This window comes from Toxotes jaculatrix, chromosome 11 (assembly GCF_017976425.1).
Source record: "Toxotes jaculatrix isolate fToxJac2 chromosome 11, fToxJac2.pri, whole genome shotgun sequence".
NCBI classification, from domain to species: domain Eukaryota; kingdom Metazoa; phylum Chordata; class Actinopteri; family Toxotidae; genus Toxotes; species Toxotes jaculatrix.
Genome location: NC_054404.1, coordinates 23,680,787 through 23,701,711, shown reverse-complemented (window position 1 = coordinate 23,701,711; position 20,925 = coordinate 23,680,787). Strand labels below are relative to the sequence as shown.

General features: G+C 40.9%; 2 protein-coding genes across 4 annotated transcripts; both read left to right on the top strand.

The window, feature by feature from the left end:
• Positions 1-226: 226 nt before the first annotated feature.
• Positions 227-4,562, top strand: LOC121189412. The gene is made up of 2 exons (XM_041049516.1): positions 227-286; positions 2,824-4,562. The coding sequence occupies exon 2, from the start codon at positions 2,837-2,839 to the stop codon at positions 4,136-4,138; it is 1,302 nt and encodes a 433-aa protein (XP_040905450.1). The 5' UTR covers positions 227-286; positions 2,824-2,836; the 3' UTR covers positions 4,139-4,562.
• A 4,259-nt stretch (positions 4,563-8,821) lies between these two features.
• Positions 8,822-19,580, top strand: si:dkey-187a12.4. 3 transcript variants are annotated; one of them, XM_041049519.1, is made up of 5 exons: positions 8,822-8,912; positions 9,551-9,589; positions 16,213-16,436; positions 16,533-16,692; positions 17,843-19,580. In XM_041049519.1, exons 1-5 carry the CDS (start codon positions 8,831-8,833, stop codon positions 18,025-18,027), a joined length of 690 nt encoding a protein of 229 aa, XP_040905453.1. In that variant the 5' UTR covers positions 8,822-8,830; the 3' UTR covers positions 18,028-19,580. The 3 variants fall into 3 exon arrangements, 2 of the variants coding, with proteins under 2 accessions (XP_040905453.1, XP_040905452.1); XR_005894878.1 differs by lacking the exons at positions 8,822-8,912; positions 9,551-9,589 and adding exons at positions 12,932-15,310; positions 17,129-17,234 and having other exon boundaries at positions 17,843-17,978; XM_041049518.1 differs by lacking the exons at positions 8,822-8,912; positions 9,551-9,589 and adding an exon at positions 12,935-15,310.
• Positions 19,581-20,925: the final 1,345 nt, after the last annotated feature.

The following is a 20,925-nucleotide window of genomic DNA, read 5'->3' as shown; positions in this document are numbered from 1 at the left end:
CTAATGAATGTTTAAATGAAGTCAATTAAATTCCACTCTGTTAAGAGCTGAATTGCTTTGTACTGTGTGCATGCTCTGACACTGGGCCTGGTTTATGTGGCCTGTGATGAAAATAAAGTTTAATCGAGGTGAATGTAGACTCAAGCAAACAGAAACATTGACCGATCTATTTTGTATTTACAGTCCAATTGAAAGTCCTCCAAAATGGTTCAGTCCAAGATTTTGAGACAAAAACGTGTGTATATATCAGCGTCACATAACAGACTTCAAGACAATTCAACAGACGGTAAGCTGTTTTTTTATTACCTCTGAATAGAGAAGTCATTGAATTGGACAGATTAACTGACTCTTATAGATGCATGAACACAGATTTATGAAGGAACACAAACTATTTGACAGTGGCAGAATTCACTTCTTTTAGAAATATCATGATGAGGTACAGTAGGTGACTGTGCTGTTGTATGAAGCTAACATGATGGAACACTGTATGTTTGACATTTCCATGTCAGAGGTGATGGGTTAGATTTACTTTAGTTTATTAACAGGCCGTTCAGATGTAATTACAGAGAAGTAATAATGTTCATTGTGAGAGTTTGATATTTGTAGAATATTAAACATGAAAATCAAAATGCTGATCCTGTTCCCAGTTACTACTGCCTCCCTTGTGCACTAACTCTCTGTGTTCCCTTCATTCCTTGTCTCTTTGCCTGTTTTGTTCGAAGTTGTGTTCCTTGGTGTTGTTTGGTTTTTCCTTGTGTTACCTGCATGTGTTTTTCCTACATGTGTTCATGCCTGTCAACTTTGTCATCTCATCTGCTTGTAAAGCTTTTGTTATGAAAGTATCTTCACTGTATCCACCTGCCTTTCAGTGTGTCTGCATTCAGGTTCCTTTCCCTGTCTTCTGGATTCGTCCTTGACAAATTCAGGCTTGTGTTTCCAGTCAGAAGTTTGCAGGCTATATTCAGGTTTGTACTTATGAAATCCCTTTTACATGTCAGTAAACTTTGTAAGTTTAAAGTTGGAAGCTTGTTCATTGTGCTTCCTGTGTAAAGTCTTTTAATGCTGAAAATTCAGGTCTGTGTTTGCAGTCTCAGTTTTTTCAATTCAATTTTATTTATATAGCTCCCTCCACAATCAAAATTGTCTCAAAGTGCTTTACAGAGACCCAGAGCCTGACCCCACAGCAAGCACTTAAGGCGACAGTGGCAAGAAAAAACTCCCTTTTAACAGGAAGAAACCTTGAGCAGAACCTGGCTCATATGGGCGACCCTCCTGCTGATGGCCGGGCTGGGTGAAAGGAGGAAAAGGAGGAAGATAGGACAGCTGGGAATGGAGGAGAGGAGGAGAAGGACATGCAGCATATAGAACATGATACAAACAGGGTTGGCAGTGAACAATGTTAGAGGGCCAGCATTCAGATTACAGAACAGTTAGTGGATACTGTGTGCTCAGCAGATTACAGTTATGATAGGAAACAGAGCACAGAAGCAAAAAGCTGTCATGACTGGTAATTATTTACATTACAGTCTGCATAGAATATTAATCCAACATGTATCTGTAGCAGAGTGGAACATTAAACATAGTAATGTGTTAGAAATGGATCATTGTTGACAATAAACAGCCAAAAGCCAAAGTTTAAGCAGAGATGGGCTGAGATTAAAGTTCCACAGTAGAGACAGGGCTGTGTGAGCAAGGCTGATGTCACTTATGAGCTGTGGACAAACCTGGTGTTGAACTGACAAACATTTACTACCAGTTTTGACCAGTCAGCTCAACTTGGCTTCTGCATCCTTTCGTTCTCACTCATGGACCATCAGCCCTCACCAACAGTGTAATATTCAAAGCCTTTAGCCCAAAGCTGAGAATCAGTCAGTTAAAACACAGACAGCATCAGAGAGACTATGAATTTTAAGTACTTTGACTTAACTTGGCTGTCACTAAGGCAAACAAGAGGTCTCAGCAAGCCATCACTAAAAATGATCTGCTATAGGCCTACTGTCTGAGTAGGTGGAGAGAGAAAAGAAAAACAAATCTGGACAGTCTTTAATAACTGTGCAGAAGATAACAGTTAAATCAACAATTTAAACCTTTCTTATCAAAACTGATGGCGAGCACAACGTAAAGTTAAAAAAAATAATAATAATAATGATATTAATTTAAAAAAACCTGTCAAACCCTGGTACTTCTATTGATAAGTCAGTGTTTGTGTGCGGAAAGCTGTAGCCATCAGGACACACACAGAGTACTTACAGTCCACCTGTGAGGTCTGTGTAGGGTTACCCAAACAAGTCCACAACATTGGCTGTTCAGTGTCCCTCTGTTTTTTGATTTGAATAATTGAAAGTTTTTAAAAACTTTCTACAAATTTTCTAAAAAACTCAGTCTGGGCTGAACTCACTCAGCCCAGACTACTGACCAGCGTCAAACACATGGACAGTTTGGAAATATCCATGGGAATGTATTTTGACCAGGGGCTGTGAACTGAACTGTACTGTACCTACAAGCACCATACATACAGAGTGAGAGAAAAATAACTTAAGAACCAATCTGTACTTGAATTATCTTCGCGAACATTACAGTGCAAAACAATGCTGCTACATCCCAAAGTCTCTCATACAGTGTAAGAACAACACTGACAGAGGACAAAAGTTATAGTGTTACAAGGGCCAGTGCATCTCACCGTCAACAACAGTGTCCAATATTAATAATGACACAAGTTTGCTGTTGTTGTTGTTGCTACTTTAACTAATAACTCATGTATGATTGTAAAGACTTTCTGCTTCCTGTCGTTCTCTTCTCTTTCTTCTTCTCCTTCTCTCTCAGGTGCAGAGCTGAAATGGCGTCTCAAAGGAGACTCCCCATACTGTTACTCACTCTCATATTCTGCTTCTTACCATGTGCCACCTGTGGAAAAACGTACTACAGCCACCATGGGCTACGATGTGTGAGTGAATGTGAGCTTCAAGGCTTTCCTCAGTCGTATCAGTGCACAGTTCATGCGTCAGATGGCACAGAAAAATCAGAGTACTGCTCACCAAAGAGGAATATGGACTACAGGGGAAACGAGTGCCTTGATTGTTGTGACCTGCACGGCAATGACTACTACTGGTGTAGAACAGGATCAAGTTGGGGATACTGTGGAGATGTGGTAGAGAGCTCCAAACATTACACCTCCACCTACAGTGTGCCATGTACTGATAGCTGTGAAAAGCGAAGTTCAGGCTACTACTGGTGCAATGCCCCTCAGGGTTATGATTACTGTTCACCAAAACAGAATGTGGACTACAAAGGCCGCGCCTGTCGCCAAGATCATCCCTGTGACAAACATGGAAACAGTTACTACTGGTGTAATTTGAAGCAAGGAAGCTGGGGCTACTGTGCACCAGTGGAGGAAAGGGCAATGATTTATACAACCAAATATCTGAAAGACTGCATTGATGACTGTCAGTATTATAAGTCTAAGGATTACTTCTGGTGCCATGTTGAAAGTAGTTGGAGCTACTGCTCCCCTCTACCTGACTTCACCTACAAAGGTGAACCTTGTCGCTCAGATCACACGTGTGGGAACCATGGCTATACTTATAACTGGTGTTACACAGCAGACAGCTGGGATTACTGTGGAGTGATCACTGCTGGAGAGTGTGTGTATTCCGTGCCACACCGCAGGAAACGACAGCCTAATAACCCAAACGTTATCTGTACCAAGGAGGACCAAAACAAGAGGAGAGTAACTGTTTTCACAGCAGAAGTAGATCACAATGCCATAGCAGAACCCAACAATAGGTTACGCAGAGAAGCACTAAGTTTAATTAACCGATGGGACAACCAGGGCTTGGGCGACCGGGCCAGGTCCAACTTGATTATATCAGAGGAGGGTAATCTTCGACTTGACCTGCAGGAACTGATAAACAGGAATGATCAGCGGTATTACAACCTGCAGATCCAGATGAACATGCAACGCCGTAGAGGACAAAGCACCACTCTGGCACAGATCATAGTTCCTGTTGACACTTCAGCTGAGTACATGCGTTTGGCCTTCAGGGAGAGTTTACAGCGCCGGGCGAGGATTACACTGGAAGTATCAGAGCAATCAACCAGCTCCTCAAACAACAACCAAAAGTGTCGCAGACGTCACTGAAACACACGTAGCTAATGATTATTACAGCATACACATAAATTAGCAAATGTCAATGTTGTGAATGATTGAGTGAGTCAGCATGAATCTGTCCATTAGTAAACTTTATGTCTTTAGAAGTTCAACTCTCAGTAACAGCTAATTAATAAGGCAACAGCCATCAGTTCATTGTGCATTGAAATGTTTTCTGAACAGCTTCAGATAAGAATGGAATTACAGTCATTTTATGTTGAGCTATGAACAACAAATGTTTGATCTTTTTACACAGCACATTATCTAAAATCATGTTGATCAGCTTAACGTGGTGTAATTGTACTTTGAATCAATGTATTTTGTAAGTGAAGATAAAGACAGATGAAAATAGAAATGTGGTGTGTATGCAATAAACAAGTTTTGGAGACAAAGTAAAAATGTATCTAAAATATCAGCCTGTGTTCTTCTTCTTTGTCTGAATGTTAGTGGACAAAAATCAGAACTCTGAGAATCATCAAGTTATACAGGTACAGGTCTTAGTCTTGATAACAGCTGCTGTTTTTACTTTAGGGAACAGTTGAAATTTTACCAAAGCTGAAAGCAAAAAGAAAAAAAAGTGAAAAATGTAAATCAAAAACAATAAAACATTTGAGCTTATTAAAAGGGGGTAGGCTCTTGATGAATTATAACCACATGCTATTGCAGCAAATTGGGAATTATACTAAAGGAGCTAACAGTGTTTTGTCTGGCCTGCTGCCAACTTAGGTTTGAATCCTGGGAGGAGTGTGTATATCTACATTGTTGTAAGAGACATTAAAATGAGGTAGTTTTTTGTGTGTTTTCATTGAGAACTGTCTGACAGCTGTCTGAGCTTGTACTTTTAGGCTTCTCAAAGTGAAAAACTATAGGTTATTAAGGTAATGAAATTAATAACACAGAGGCTTTGTTTAGTGTTGTGAAACACCTGTTCTTCAAGATCTCGACACAGTGTTGAAACATCAGTTTCATGTCAGCCGTCTCTATCAGTTGCCACTATTGTGAGTCCAGTGCACCGGATACTGAGGTCTGCATAATGTTGTCACTTCTCACACCCCATACTGTGGTAAATGTATTCCTGTTGTGTGTGTGAAAAACTGTAAATTTCATCCTGCAATAGTTTTCTATCAAAAGTGTGAGCAACAGTGACCCTGCAGTCTCTGCAGTCTGTAAACGTAGTACTTTGAAATGATCTTCATTCCATTCAGATACACCCCGACTATGTAGTACTTTCATTACATTTCTGTATAACTGTTGCTCAAATACGAGTTGTGGGAGCCATATTATTCTTTTTTGGCGATAGTTGCTTTTATCGATTGGTTTTGTTTGGTCACCATGGTGATGCACAAGGTTTGGGTCACGTGGGTATATTCGGTGATAGTCGGAGGTGACAAAGAGAGGCACTCACTCACCTGCGCTCAGGTAGGAGGAGGGAGGGGAGCTGGGTAGCCACACTTTTAGTTGACAGCACGCAGGAGGCTCTTATGCATGTTTTTTTTTTCCCATTCATTTAGTTTACATATACTTTATACTGTGTACACGTTTCCACTGACTGGCATGTGTATTCTAAAGCTGCTGTTTACCATTTGTCTATATGAAGGAAACCTATCACAGGAGCAACTCGGACTCAGCGTATTTTGTTTGGAGTATAGCGCGTCAGACAAACAGACAGGGCCCAGTCTCTACCTCTCAGGCGACTTTAGGCTGAATTTTGGTCGCAGTATTTTGTCAACGAAAAACGAGGCGTTTTCTCAAGAAAGTCATCGCAATATCAGCGCACAAAGGAATCAGGAAGACGCCAAGTAAGTGCAGCGGTTTCAAATGAAAGGCGCCACACCTAACGTCATTTCATGGAGGACAGGTAAGCTTACCTGTGGATGTGTGTGTGATAAGGAATCTGGATTGCATTAAAGCCTGAAGTGTCTCTGTTTGGGATCTTTTCATGTTTGAATGCTGATCGGATGCGCGATGTTGCGCTATATTTGTTCCGTGCTTTGAAGGAAGTCTGCACTTTGTGGCTTGAACATGCGATGCTTTGATGATGTTTCAATGGGAAATGATCATGTTGCTTTGTTGAAAGGAATTGCTTGGATTTACTGCGCACTGTGGATGTATTTAACTGTTGTGGTAAAAAAAAAAAATAGTGCTACCTCGTGGACTGCAGAGGAGTATGGGAAAAGAAGGCAAAGCAAGCTCACTCAAAAGAACTTGATGAATAAAATAAATGTAAATAAAAATGTAAGATGCTCTGTGGAATTAAATGGAACAAATGAATGTCCTGATGTAATTAAGGATGACATCAATCCAAGTGACAGTATCTCAAATGTTGGAAGCAATAAAACATCTCAGTCACAAAGATCTTCAACTTCATCTGCATGTTTAAAGGCTGAAGCTGAGTTGGCAGCTTTGGCCATGAAGAAAAAAATATTGAAGGAAAAACATGCACTGGAAGAAGAGGAGGAACGGCTGCATAAAAGGAAAGAAAAGCTACAACTGGATGCTGAGATTGCAGGAAATATGGCAAAACTCGAAATTCTCAAAACACAAAGTACTATGAGTGGAAAGAGGACATCTAAGGTTTCAGATGGAATGAACTCTTACTTGTCAAGAAAAGTTAAACAACCACTCAATGTCAGTGCAGATGAATTTATTCCATCAGTACCTGAACAGAGTGAAACAAATACACAGTATCCATATGAACAACATGAATTCAACATAAATGTGTCTGTGGATTTGGAAGCCAAAAATCACGTTCTTGGTAGTGATGGGTAGATGGGGCGTCATGAAGCATTTCGACACATTGCCAAACTGTATTGATACTGTGTCACTGAATACTGACACCTGCTGGACCTTAAAAATCCCTACAGGCAACCTAGTTGACAGACTCTACTGATACTGATATTTGATGACCTAGTATATACAATAATATAATTGAAGTCATTGTATTTTATATTGTATTATTTCATATCTTCATAAAATTTAAATTTAAAATATCTTTGATATTTTTAGATACAGCCAATAAATAATGTGAGCATGTAGCATAACGTGGAAATCTAAGTGAACGTGTTGTGAATGAGGATGCTTCTGGACTGGGATTTTTTTATTTTTTTATTTTTTTTAAATTTTTTTACAAAGTTTTATTCCGTAGTTCTTGAATTTGGCGATGAACCGCCAAATATCAGAGATTCTTTTGGCATATGCATCTCATTGACATGCGCTTCCTTATAAACACAGTTTGGTGCGTCAGTGTCAGTTCCTAACAGTTCCTGTATCGGTCACGTGACTTTCTTACAGCGATACGCACAGCGACATGGGGTTTTGCTCTATGAGCTCGACGCATGCGCCGACGCATCGGTGTTGCCGGACCCATCACTAGTTCTTGGTATCATGACCAAACAAAAGGAATTAACAGCAGTGCTGATGCAACAGCAATGCCTTTCAGGACTTCAGCCTCTTCCATAGAGGCTGCTGTAATGCCATGGATGATGTGCAATATCTTCATGATTTGGACATACCTTCCAACATGTTGAGTATCATTGAGAAACTGCCATACAAACTCAGAGACAGATGGAGGAGCTAGGCTTGTGAGCTGCAGGAAAGATATAACCGGAGAGCGAAATTTATTGACATTAATTAAGTGAAAATGCTGACAGATCCTGTTTGGAAAAATACAAAACTCTCTGCCAGTAAGTGGAAATAAAACTGTGATCAAACCTAAGTCACAGCTTCGATCTGGAAACAGAGGAACCAGCTTTGCAATCACTGTCGGCCGTGTGGAGAACAAACATCAGTCTGTAAAGAAGGAGAAGAAAATTGAACAAACAGGACGGAAAATATGTATTTGCTGTGGAGGAGGACACACATTAGATGTATGTGTGCAGTTGGGAAAAATGGCTCACCAGAAGAAGATAGGCTTCTTAAAGGAAAGTGTCATCTGTTTTGGCTGTTTGTGTACAGGATAGGTGAAAGGATTTCCTGTACTAACTGTAACCTTAAACATCCCACAGTACTTCATAAAGAAGTTCCAAATGTTCCTCCCACACAGACACCGCTGTGGACCACTGGAACTGTCGCTTGTCAAATATCATGTATTGTTTACTTGTCCTCTGTCCTCATGTGACCTTCAAAGACTGGGCTGTCTGTGATGGTCATGGGACAGGGTCAGAAAACACCCTTCACTTCATGCAGCTGTCAGGATGAATGTGTTTATATGACAGATGGAAAGGTAGCACTATATGAGAGGAGAGAGATATTCCTCTATCTGTGCTCATTCTCTCACTGCACAAATGATAATTATATCTGCTCACAGTTGTTTGGTCTGTTTATATATGTCTCACTCCACTGATTGGTATGTTCTTCAGTGTAACAGCTAACTCCAGCCCTCAGATACAACAGAGCTGCAGCAGAGCTTCAGCTTGTGTGACATGGAAACCTTTACCCCAGGTTTTTATTTTTAAATTCTATATTTCTTCCTTCAGATGTCTAATGAATGTTTAAATGAAGTCAATTAAATTCCACTCTGTTAAGAGCTGAATTGCTTTGTACTGTGTGCATGCTCTGACACTGGGCCTGGTTTATGTGGCCTGTGATGAAAATAAAGTTTAATCGAGGTGAATGTAGACTCAAGCAAACAGAAACATTGACCGATCTATTTTGTATTTACAGTCCAATTGAAAGTCCTCCAAAATGGTTCAGTCCAAGATTTTGAGACAAAAACGTGTGTATATATCAGCGTCACATAACAGACTTCAAGACAATTCAACAGACGGTAAGCTGTTTTTTTATTACCTCTGAATAGAGAAGTCATTGAATTAGACAGATTAACTGACTCTTATAGATGCATGAACACAGATTTATGAAGGAACACAAACTATTTGACGGTGGCAGAATTAACTTCTTTTAGAAATATCATGATGAGGTACAGTAGGTGACTGTGCTGTTGTATGAAGCTAACATGATGGAACACTGTGTTTGACATTTCCATGTCAGAGGTGATGGGTTAGATTTACTTTAGTTTATTAACAGGCCGTTCAGATGTAATTACAGAGAAGTAATAATGTTCATTGTGAGAGTTTGATATTTGTAGAATATTAAACATGAAAATCAAAATGCTGATCCTGTTCCCAGTTACTACTGCCTCCCTTGTGCACTAACTCTCTGTGTTCCCTTCATTCCTTGTCTCTTTGCCTGTTTTGTTCGAAGTTGTGTTCCTTGGTGTTGTTTGGTTTTTCCTTGTGTTACCTGCATGTGTTTTTCCTACATGTGTTCATGCCTGTCAACTTTGTCATCTCATCTGCTTGTAAAGCTTTTGTTATGAAAGTATCTTCACTGTATCCACCTGCCTTTCAGTGTGTCTGCATTCAGGTTCCTTTCCCTGTCTTCTGGATTCGTCCTTGACAAATTCAGGCTTGTGTTTCCAGTCAGAAGTTTGCAGGCTATATTCAGGTTTGTACTTATGAAATCCCTTTTACATGTCAGTAAACTTTGTAAGTTTAAAGTTGGAAGCTTGTTCATTGTGCTTCCTGTGTAAAGTCTTTTAATGCTGAAAATTCAGGTCTGTGTTTGCAGTCTCAGTTTTTTCAATTCAATTTTATTTATATAGCTCCCTCCACAATCAAAATTGTCTCAAAGTGCTTTACAGAGACCCAGAGCCTGACCCCACAGCAAGCACTTAAGGCGACAGTGGCAAGAAAAAACTCCCTTTTAACAGGAAGAAACCTTGAGCAGAACCTGGCTCATATGGGCGACCCTCCTGCTGATGGCCGGGCTGGGTGAAAGGAGGAAAAGGAGGAAGATAGGACAGCTGGGAATGGAGGAGAGGAGGAGAAGGACATGCAGCATATAGAACATGATACAAACAGGGTTGGCAGTGAACAATGTTAGAGGAACAGCATTCAGATTACAGAACAGTTAGTGGATACTGTGTGCTCAGCAGATTACAGTTATGATAGGAAACAGAGCACAGAAGCAAAAAGCTGTCATGACTGGTAATTATTTACATTACAGTCTGCATAGAATATTAATCCAACATGTATCTGTAGCAGAGTGGAACATTAAACATAGTAATGTGTTAGAAATGGATCATTGTTGACAATAAACAGCCAAAAGCCAAAGTTTAAGCAGAGATGGGCTGAGATTAAAGTTCCACAGTAGAGACAGGGCTGTGTGAGCAAGGCTGATGTCACTTATGAGCTGTGGACAAACCTGGTGTTGAACTGACAAACATTTACTACCAGTTTTGACCAGTCAGCTCAACTTGGCTTCTGCATCCTTTCGTTCTCACTCATGGACCATCAGCCCTCACCAACAGTGTAATATTCAAAGCCTTTAGCCCAAAGCTGAGAATCAGTCAGTTAAAACACAGACAGCATCAGAGAGACTATGAATTTTAAGTACTTTGACTTAACTTGGCTGTCACTAAGGCAAACAAGAGGTCTCAGCAAGCCATCACTAAAAATGATCTGCTATAGGCCTACTGTCTGAGTAGGTGGAGAGAGAAAAGAAAAACAAATCTGGACAGTCTTTAATAACTGTGCAGAAGATAACAGTTAAATCAACAATTTAAACCTTTCTTATCAAAACTGATGGCGAGCACAACGTAAAGTTAAAAATAATAATAATAATAATGATATTAATTTAAAAAAACCTGTCAAACCCTGGTACTTCTATTGATAAGTCAGTGTTTGTGTGCGGAAAGCTGTAGCCATCAGGACACACACAGAGTACTTACAGTCCACCTGTGAGGTCTGTGTAGGGTTACCCAAACAAGTCCACAACATTGGCTGTTCAGTGTCCCTCTGTTTTTTGATTTGAATAATTGAAAGTTTTTAAAAACTTTCTACAAATTTTCTAAAAAACTCAGTCTGGGCTGAACTCACTCAGCCCAGACTACTGACCAGCGTCAAACACATGGACAGTTTGGAAATATCCATGGGAATGTATTTTGACCAGGGGCTGTGAACTGAACTGTACTGTACCTACAAGCACCATACATACAGAGTGAGAGAAAAATAACTTAAGAACCAATCTGTACTTGAATTATCTTCGCGAACATTACAGTGCAAAACAATGCTGCTACATCCCAAAGTCTCTCATACAGTGTAAGAACAACACTGACAGAGGACAAAAGTTATAGTGTTACAAGGGCCAGTGCATCTCACCGTCAACAACAGTGTCCAATATTAATAATGACACAAGTTTGCTGTTGTTGTTGTTGCTACTTTAACTAATAACTCATGTATGATTGTAAAGACTTTCTGCTTCCTGTCGTTCTCTTCTCTTTCTTCTTCTCCTTCTCTCTCAGGTGCAGAGCTGAAATGGCGTCTCAAAGGAGACTCCCCATACTGTTACTCACTCTCATATTCTGCTTCTTACCATGTGCCACCTGGGGGAAAAAATACTACAGCCACCATGGGTTACGATGTGTGAGTGAATGTGAGCTTCAAGGCTTTCCTCAGTCGTACCAGTGCACAGTTCATGCGTCAGATGGCACAGAAAAATTAGAGTACTGCTCACCAAAGAGGAATATGGACTACAGGGGAAACGAGTGCCTTGATTGTTGTGACCTGCACGGCAATGACTACTACTGGTGTAGAACAGGATCAAGTTGGGGATACTGTGGAGGTGTGGTAGAGAGCTCCAAACATTACACCTCCACGTACAGTGTGCCATGTACTGATAGCTGTGAAAAGCGAAGTTCAGGCTACTACTGGTGCAATGCCCCTCAGGGTTATGATTACTGTTCACCAAAACAGAATGTGGACTACAAAGGCCGCGCCTGTCGCCAAGATCATCCCTGTGACAAACATGGAAACAGTTACTACTGGTGTAATTTGAAGCAAGGAAGCTGGGGCTACTGTGCACCAGTGGAGGAAAGGGCAATGATTTATACAACCAAATATCTGAAAGACTGCATTGATGACTGTCAGTATTATAAGTCTAAGGATTACTTCTGGTGCCATGTTGAAAGTAGTTGGAGCTACTGCTCCCCTCTACCTGACTTCACCTACAAAGGTGAACCTTGTCGCTCAGATCACACGTGTGGGAACCATGGCTATACTTATAACTGGTGTTACACAGCAGACAGCTGGGATTACTGTGGAGTGATCACTGCTGGAGAGTGTGTGTATTCCGTGCCACACCGCAGGAAACGACAGCCTAATAACCCAAACGTTATCTGTACCAAGGAGGACCAAAACAAGAGGAGAGTAACTGTTTTCACAGCAGAAGTAGATCACAATGCCATAGCAGAACCCAACAACAGGCTACGCAAAGAAGCACTAAGTTTAATTAACCGATGGGACAACCAGGGCTTGGTCGACCAGCGCAAGTCCAACTTGATTATATCAGAAGAGGGAAATCTTCGACTTGACCTGCAGGAACTGATAAACAGGAATGATCAGCGGTATTACAACCTGCAGATCCAGATGAACATGCAACGCCGTAGAGGACAAAGCACCACTCTGGCACAGATCATAGTTCCTGTTGACACTTCAGCTGAGTACATGCGTTTGGCCTTCAGGGAGAGTTTACAGCGCCGGGCGAGGATTACACTGGAAGTATCAGAGCAATCAACCAGCTCCTCAAACAACAACCAAAAGTGTCGCAGACGTCACTGAAACACACGTAGCTAATGATTATTACAGCATAAACATACACTACTCACAAAAAGTTAGGTTTTTTTTTTTTTTTTTAAATTTAAATTACTTTATTGATCCCTCCCACACACACACAAGCATGCACATGCACCAGAGACGCTGGGGCACCACAGCCATGGTCGCAGCGTCTCCTTCACCGCCACCATATCCGTTTTGTTTTGCGCTTGGTCGAGGGATCAAACCCACGACCCTCCGATCTCAGGCCGGTCCAAAGTCCAAAACCGCACTCTTAACTTGCTGCGCCACGGCTGCCCCCCATATTTTGACATCTCAAGCTTATTGTCTGCTGAGGCATGGTATTCCACTCTTCTTGAAGGGCTGCCCTCAGGTCATTGAGGTTCTGGGTTGCAGAGTTACAACCCTCTACACAACGACTCAGGTGATCCCATAGGTTTTCTATGGGATTCAGGTCTGGAGAAAGTGCAGGCCACTCCATTTGAGGGACCCCAACCTCCAGCAGCCGTTCTCTGATGATGTGACCTTGAGGAGCTGGGGCATTATCGTCCATGAAGATGAAATCAGGCCTGTGTTGCTCATACAGAGGCACAATGACTGGATTAATGATGTTATTCAGGTAGTATTGGCCAACAGTGTTGGCGGCCATAATTCATTTCATCAGGCCCACTGGTTCCTGGTCCAGCACAAATGCTCCCTGGTCCATGCAAGACAATGATAACTATGCCTGGTGGTGTGATCAGGTGCCCTTGCAGGTCATCTACCACGCAGGCCATGCTGGGTGCCTCTCACCTCCCTTAAACGTGCCTGGAGTTGAGTGGCATTCATCATCCGAACCAGATGATGATACGGGGGCACTGTTCACAATGAAGCGGTCATCAACATTGGATGTGGCCAAAGGACGTCCACTTCTTTGCCTTTCTGTGACTCTTCCAGTCTCTCTGTGTCTCTCTTGCAACCTGCTGATGACACTCTAAGCTCAGTGGCAACTTCCCTCTGAGAACATCCTGTTTGAGGCCTCGCAATGGCCAGGTACTGTTGATCATTTGTTAGGTGTCATCTTGATCTCATGATGCCAAAAGGTGAACAGCATAATGAAGAGGACTGTTTAAATACAAATTGTAGTTGAACCAAAACATTTAGTGGTCGATTCCTGGATCAGACACTTGTGATTTTTGCAGTTAATTACCTTGTTAGAGAACAGCATATGCAAAAAGTACTGAAACACTGAACAGTTGGACATGTGCATTCAAAAGTTTAGAGAAAGCCAAATTAAGTTCACCTGTAAAGGTTATAGTGCATTCTGAAATTTCACCCGAAAGTTAAATATCCCTAACTTTTTATGAGTAGTGTAAATTAACAAATGTTAATGTTTGGCAGAATGAGTGAGTCAGCATAAAGCTGTCCATTAGTAAACTTTATGTCTTTAGAAGTTCAACTCTCAGTAACAGTGGTGCACTGTGATCACCACTGTCATTTTCAGAGAGTTACATTCTAGGGATGGGGTCTAACATCTGGTCAGGTTAGAGGGGAGGGTCCTCCAGTTGCCACTATAAATGTAAAGGTAAATGTATTCCTGTTGTATGTGTGTAAAAAAAAAAAAAAAAAAAGACCTGTAAAACTGTAAAATTCTTATGGGCTGGAGATCCATCATCGCATGCTTATATACAACACACATGTCTTTGGACTTTGGGAGGAAGCCGTAGTACCCAGAAAGAACCCAAGCAAGCACAGGGGGAACATGCAAACTACATGTAGAAATACTATGCTCTCTAATAAGTAATCATGGCATAATGTATTTCACAATTTAGATGTGCTGCATATGTAAATATTATGATTACTATTATTTTCCTTGTAACAAAAAATACACGCACGCGTATATGTGAAGTGAAGATTTTATTTTGCGTTTTTAAATGGAAATGTTAGACACCGCAGTGACTGTCACTCATATAATACAGCGATGTATTTATTAAAGTAATTCCTCAACAAACTGCTCACATGGTGGAAATCTGCTGTGGATGTGTTCTCGCCTTTGGTGGTGCTGCGCACGGCTTCTGGGAAATGTAGTTCCGTGTCCGCCCCCAATGTTCTTTCAATATTTCGGTGACGTTTGCGCAACGTGATATCATGCGCTGAAAATCGCTGTTTAATAGCAACTTCCGCTTCTTCTCTGTAGCGAAGTGACAACGGAAACGTTATCCAAAGGTTTAGTAAGGTTTTCGGGAACGTTTCGACGGTTCACATCGTGAGGGAGGGGAAAAAAAAACTTAAATGGAGAATGATAATGGAGATAATTACGACTGGTCGATGGAAAGACGAGTGGAGGGTTTGGTGAACAAACATATGGCGGACATCGCTCTGGAAACCCTACAGCAGCGGCTGACCGCTGTGTCCGACGAGATGCACACTCTGGCTGAACACGTCTCCAGGCGCTCAGGTGAGGAGTTCAAAGACGAGCCGCGGAGAGGGGACGTCAGCTTCGGCATGGAGCCGCAGCTGTCCTCCGCCAGCAGCTCTGGAGCCGCCGACAAGTTCATCTCCGCCTCATCCACAGGTAGACTGCCTGACTGCCACAGACCCCAGTTCACTCCACAGCAAAAACTTGGACCTAGATTCAAATTGCCCCAATGGACTGGAGCGGGAATAATTGTGGAAGGCAGTAAACTAAATACACTTTATTACATACTTTATTTTTTGTATATATATATTATATATTATATAATAATATTATTCTTCTATTATAATTATAATAATATTCTAAAATAGAATATTATTTAACACAGAGATTAACATTCTTTTGTATACTGTACACTAAAGCCAGACTCCTCAAAATAATGAAGTAATGCTGTGGGAACATATATATATATATATATAGAACAGTTCATCAAGATGTGATATTTCCATACAATGTTAACTGATACTAGTGACCTACACTATAGAACTGTGAACTGTAATATGTCTATGAGAATTCTTCCACAGCCATACATAGTGAGATGCTAGGATGTTGCTGTACATCAAGATTTGAGATGAATTAGTCCAGTGTGTCTTTGATGATGTCTGGAGGGCAGTGTATTTATATAAACATCTTTCAAAAGTGTAATTGCTTTGTGTGTTTCTGATGTAGGATCTGTGTGTGTGTGTGTGGGAGGAGAATCGTCTCAGAGAGCAATAGAGGATGAGACCCAGAATCATTTGATACTATTTAGGACACCTGAGAATCTTTGCAAAGGAGAAACAAAGCCTTTGCTGTGCTATCTCTAAACTGTGTATAAAAGAACTGTGCGAAGAATAAATGAAAGCGATTTGCAGTGCAACATCCGTTCTTTAGGTGGCGTATCACACAAACGTTGCAGTTTTCTTCCATGACACCAGCTGCATTTATCCACCTGACTTGAACCATAACCTCTACCCTTACCCCATACTGTTACTGTGAGTTTCTGTCCTCTTCCTCTCCAGAGGCTGCAGCTCAGCGGAAGATCATCACCCTACTGGTGGAGATCAAAGAGGAGCAGCAGAGGCAGTGGGCGGTGCTGAGGGATCTTCAGGCCCGACTGCAGGGTCAGACCAGCTACGAGGAGGAGGACGTGGAGGCCCTGGATATGGATCTCCCCCTGAGGACCCTGGAGCAGCTGGATGAGATTGAGAGACGGCTGGAGGAGCCAGGAACACAGAAGAGAATGGTGGAGTAAATGGTTCCATTTATTAGCTCATGTTGCTTGTTGTGAGAATGTTCATTGCCTAGTGAAACTGACGTTGATCCCTTGTCCATATTTAAGGTGTCTTACCTGTCCCGGATGGGCGGGGCTACAGTCGATGATGCAGTGAGGCGGCTTATGCAAGCCGTGCTTTCATTTGCTGTTGGCTCTGAGCTAAATTGGGTGGGCCGTGGACAGAAGAGGAGCTTCAGGAACACTCGCCTCCAGGGGGTCCTCTTCCGTAAGTAGACATGCTATTTGAAATTACCAAATGATAGATAAGATCAACTTTACTGATTCGCTGATGGGAAATCTACATCATTCCTTTCTGTTATTAGTAGTGTGTTTAGATTTGTATATCATTTATGTGTTTTAATGGAGCATGGTGTATGGCGGATGTGTAATTTTTGTGAGGAAACTCCAGACTAAGCAGTTCAAAAGTTCTGTAGAAAAAGACTCAGTTCTCCAGTTGAAGCGAAACGAGAAAACAGGCGCAGTTGCATGTCTTTTCCTTTATGTGCTGCTCCTCTGTTTTGTAAGCCAAGTCAACAACAAATTAAATCAGAAGCTCGGAAGTGCCTTAATATTTTTTTTTATAACTTTTTGGTTATTATCACAGTTTATTCTGAAGGTTCTGTATTGTTTGGCCAATCCCAATCCCTTCTAACGCTATCTAGCGAAAGTTAGGTACAATCAATGATTGGATCACCTGATCTGCGGCTGTATGTCTCTGACACTTGAGTGAAGAGAGGAGCTGAGCTGTCAGCTGATCACCACCTGGTGGTGAGTTGGATCAGATGATACCGATACCTTGCCTTTGATACCGATTCCTGAACGATACTTTTTTCAGTACCAAAGTTTTTGTGCACTGTTAGCATCGATGCTGCTAAAATAGAGCCACGCTCTACATCTTTTCCACATTTTCCACGGATTTACGCAGATTGCAGTCGGAAGGATGCGCGCGACTCGACAGCTTTGCTGCTGCAAGCTTACTGGCTCACTGACGTTGACAAGATTAACCCATTAGGTATCGAAATTTGGTTCCGGTCGGTTCCTTAAGAAGTATTGAATTCGATACCCAGCCCTAGCCCCGAGGCAGACCCAGAACAAGATCATATATCTCATCTGGCCTGGGAATGCCTCGGGATCCCCCAGGAAGAAATGTTAAACGTTGCTGGGGAGAGGGTCATCTTGGTTGCCTCGCTCAACCTGCTGCCACCGTGACCTGACCCCAGACAAGTGGCAGAAAATGGATGGATGGATACTGCACACAATACAGAAACATAAATCTAGTTGCTCAAAAAAAGACATTCATTCATATTCATACTCATATATAAAGTCCCTCAGTTGCGGTCCATTAGCTGTGTGTCACAGCCTGTTTTAACTCTTAGGTGCTCTGAAACGCACACCGGTAGGTAAGGAGGCCACACATCACCAGTACGCTGACGTGGTGAAGAAATGGCTGCGGTTCGCCCCGTTCAGACAGGGAGGGACCGGCCGTCGCTGCTGCAAACCTCCAGTGGAGTTTCCAGATTCTGAGGAAAGTGACAGTTTTAACCAGAACTGCACACACTGATATTTATCTCACTCATTTTCCCAAGGGTTTCCATTCCAGGACAAACTATCCACATGTGAACAAATCCACACTGTGCATGAAAAGATTGCTGTTTTGATAGCAATGTTATTGTTATTTCTGCTCTTGAAGATACTTGCATACTGTATTTCTGCCTTTCTGTTCTTTTCCTTCCTTCCAAAGTGCTAACAGTTCAAATATATCCTTTTGAATGAGCTGAGAGAGGAGAGAGTTTCATGTGTTTCAGTGAGCTGTGTTAGGGAAAGTAAAGCTGACGACAGTGTGCCTTCAGGAACTTTACTTTAAAAAGGGAATCATTTATCAGGATACAGCCGTCTCTCTTTCAATCAGTGCACATTAGTCCCAGTTGTTTATAAACAGACATACAGTATTGTGACTTGGAAATTAAACCATCCAGGATAATGTTTTTTCCTGTATATTAAAACATTGTGGGTTTTTTTTAAATCTTATTGCCAAACACAGCTTTGTGACTCCACAGAGAGATAGAAGTGGAGTGTTCTGCAGTGGATGTGTTTATACTGTAGGGGGCGATATAATCAAAGCATTTGCCTTAACATCCAATGGCCCTTTTGGCCTCTTGAGTCATGTTTCTCATCCTGAAGCTAAGAACAGGCTTTTTTTTCTGTCAGCCTTTTCATGTCCTGTTTTAAAATCAGACCAGTAATGTAAAACTTTACGTAAAACCTTACATATGAACCAGAAAAAAAAAAGAATCACCACTAAGTCCAAATGAAACTTAAACTTTTATGTTTCATGGATTGGTTTATATTTTGTTTCAACTTTGATTAAATTATTTTTTTTAAAAGATACCAGGAAAGGTGCATACTAATTATTTTTTAATAACCTTGCAACACAGGTAAATGTAAATATGCACATATGCCAAGAATACATTCAATGGAATCACCTTTGAAAGGCTTCAAGGCACGTTTATCACCAAGTAAGATGCTGCCTACAAATCTCACCTTTGCCGCTATAACACAACATAGTAACTTTCTTAATAAAGAAAATGTAGAATTTGTATATTATATATATTATTCATGATTGTTACACAATGGATATGTGTAGCTGCAGTTTTTGTTATTTGTTGTAATCATGAATCTTTGACAGTTTCTTTAAGAGCTTGTAAACGTAACTTCAGTGAGTTAGCTTGTAGGTTGCTGAAGAGAAAAATGATTTACCTTGGACAATCAGTGCCATAATCATACAATGATTATAGCAGTATATAACATAATATATATATAGCAGTACACAGACAATGATAGTGATAATTAAATAATGTAAATACAAAGTAGTCGAGAGTTTCGGTGATTTAATTTTGGACAAACTGTACTTTTGTTATTTTTTTGTAATGTATGTTAAACCATGTAAAATACAGCTCTTAATGATGTGCTTCAGTTTTAAGATTCTTAGTGTATATTCATCACTTTCAGTTGTCCTGTGAAATCATTCTTAAAAATAATAATAATTCTTAATTTCACAGTGAAGAAAACCACCTGAGTATATGTCTTTTTCAGTATAAACCTATCTGAACTACATTGAAGGACTCATTTTGTGATTTCAGCTGTCTGAGTCAGGAAAAGTTTTCTGTTTTCTGTTATTTGTTTGTATTGTAAATAGTCACTGGTAACAGAGATCAGACAATACACATGTCCTGCTTTATTTTATCAGCCCAGGTAATAATGAATGATGGCTGGATTCCATTTAGCTTCTTCCATTTCAGCCCTTGTATTGTTTGTGCTGACTTGCGCTATTCTAGTGTGTCTAATTCCAACAGCTATGACAGCCTGTTGTCTAAGAACTTTTGTGCAAATGAGCACTTGGAGCTGAATGGCTTAGTGGCACATGTGGCTTATAGATAGGAGCTAACAGCTCCACCATAAGTGTATGCAGTAGTTAAAAAGATAGTGGAAAATGACTTTAAAGAATATCTTTGGCTATTTGAGATCAAAAAATGATGAAGATGAGACAAGAGTTGAGAATTTCAGCTCTTATTTCCTAGGATTTACATTTCAGTGTGTTAAACAATCTAAGACATTTGTTTGAACCCACCCATTTTCCAAGTGAGCAAAAATATTGGAACATATGAGTGGTGGGTGCTTTTTTGTTTGCACAGGTGTTGCCTTTCAGATTGATATTTTTAACATTAAATAACTCTGAATGTCTACTCTTGGTTTTAACCTTGGATTTCACCTGTAAAGACTGAAAAAATATAAAGTACCATGCAGACCAGAGAGAGAGAGAGAGAGAAGAGAAAATCGATCCGAGCTGTTGCACAAACACTGGCCATAGCCAATTCAATGATTTAGAATGTCCTGAAAAAAAAAACAACTGGTCAGCAACATGTATGATTGTATGATCCAAAACATACAAGCTCAGCTGTGAAGGAGGTGGAGGTGGTGTTGTGGTTGGGGCTCGTATGGCTGATTCTGGAACAGGCCCACGAATTTTTCCATGATGGCAGCAGCAGAATGAAATCAGGAGGGTACAGCAATATTTTGTTTGCCAGTTTACAGAGAAATGCAAGTAATTGGGAGGAACTTCATCATGCAGAGAGACAATGACCCAAAACACAGTGCCAACACAACAAAGGTCAATCAATCAGTGACCCTTAACCCCCCTCGGTCACAGGTTGGATGCAGTTACTGCAAGCAAGGGTCACGCAACCAAATATTAAATGTTATTTACTTTAATGTCTATCTGTTCCTTTAGTTTTGCTCACCTAGAAATGGGGCCGGTCTGATATAAAAGGTGAAAAATGTTCTTAACTTTTGGCTGTGGCACCATCGACTCACAGTACAAACATTCTCCACCTTTTTTTGTGACACGAAATTACACTGCATTTTGCACATTTATGTTTGGTTTGTGTTTGTCATGATCATG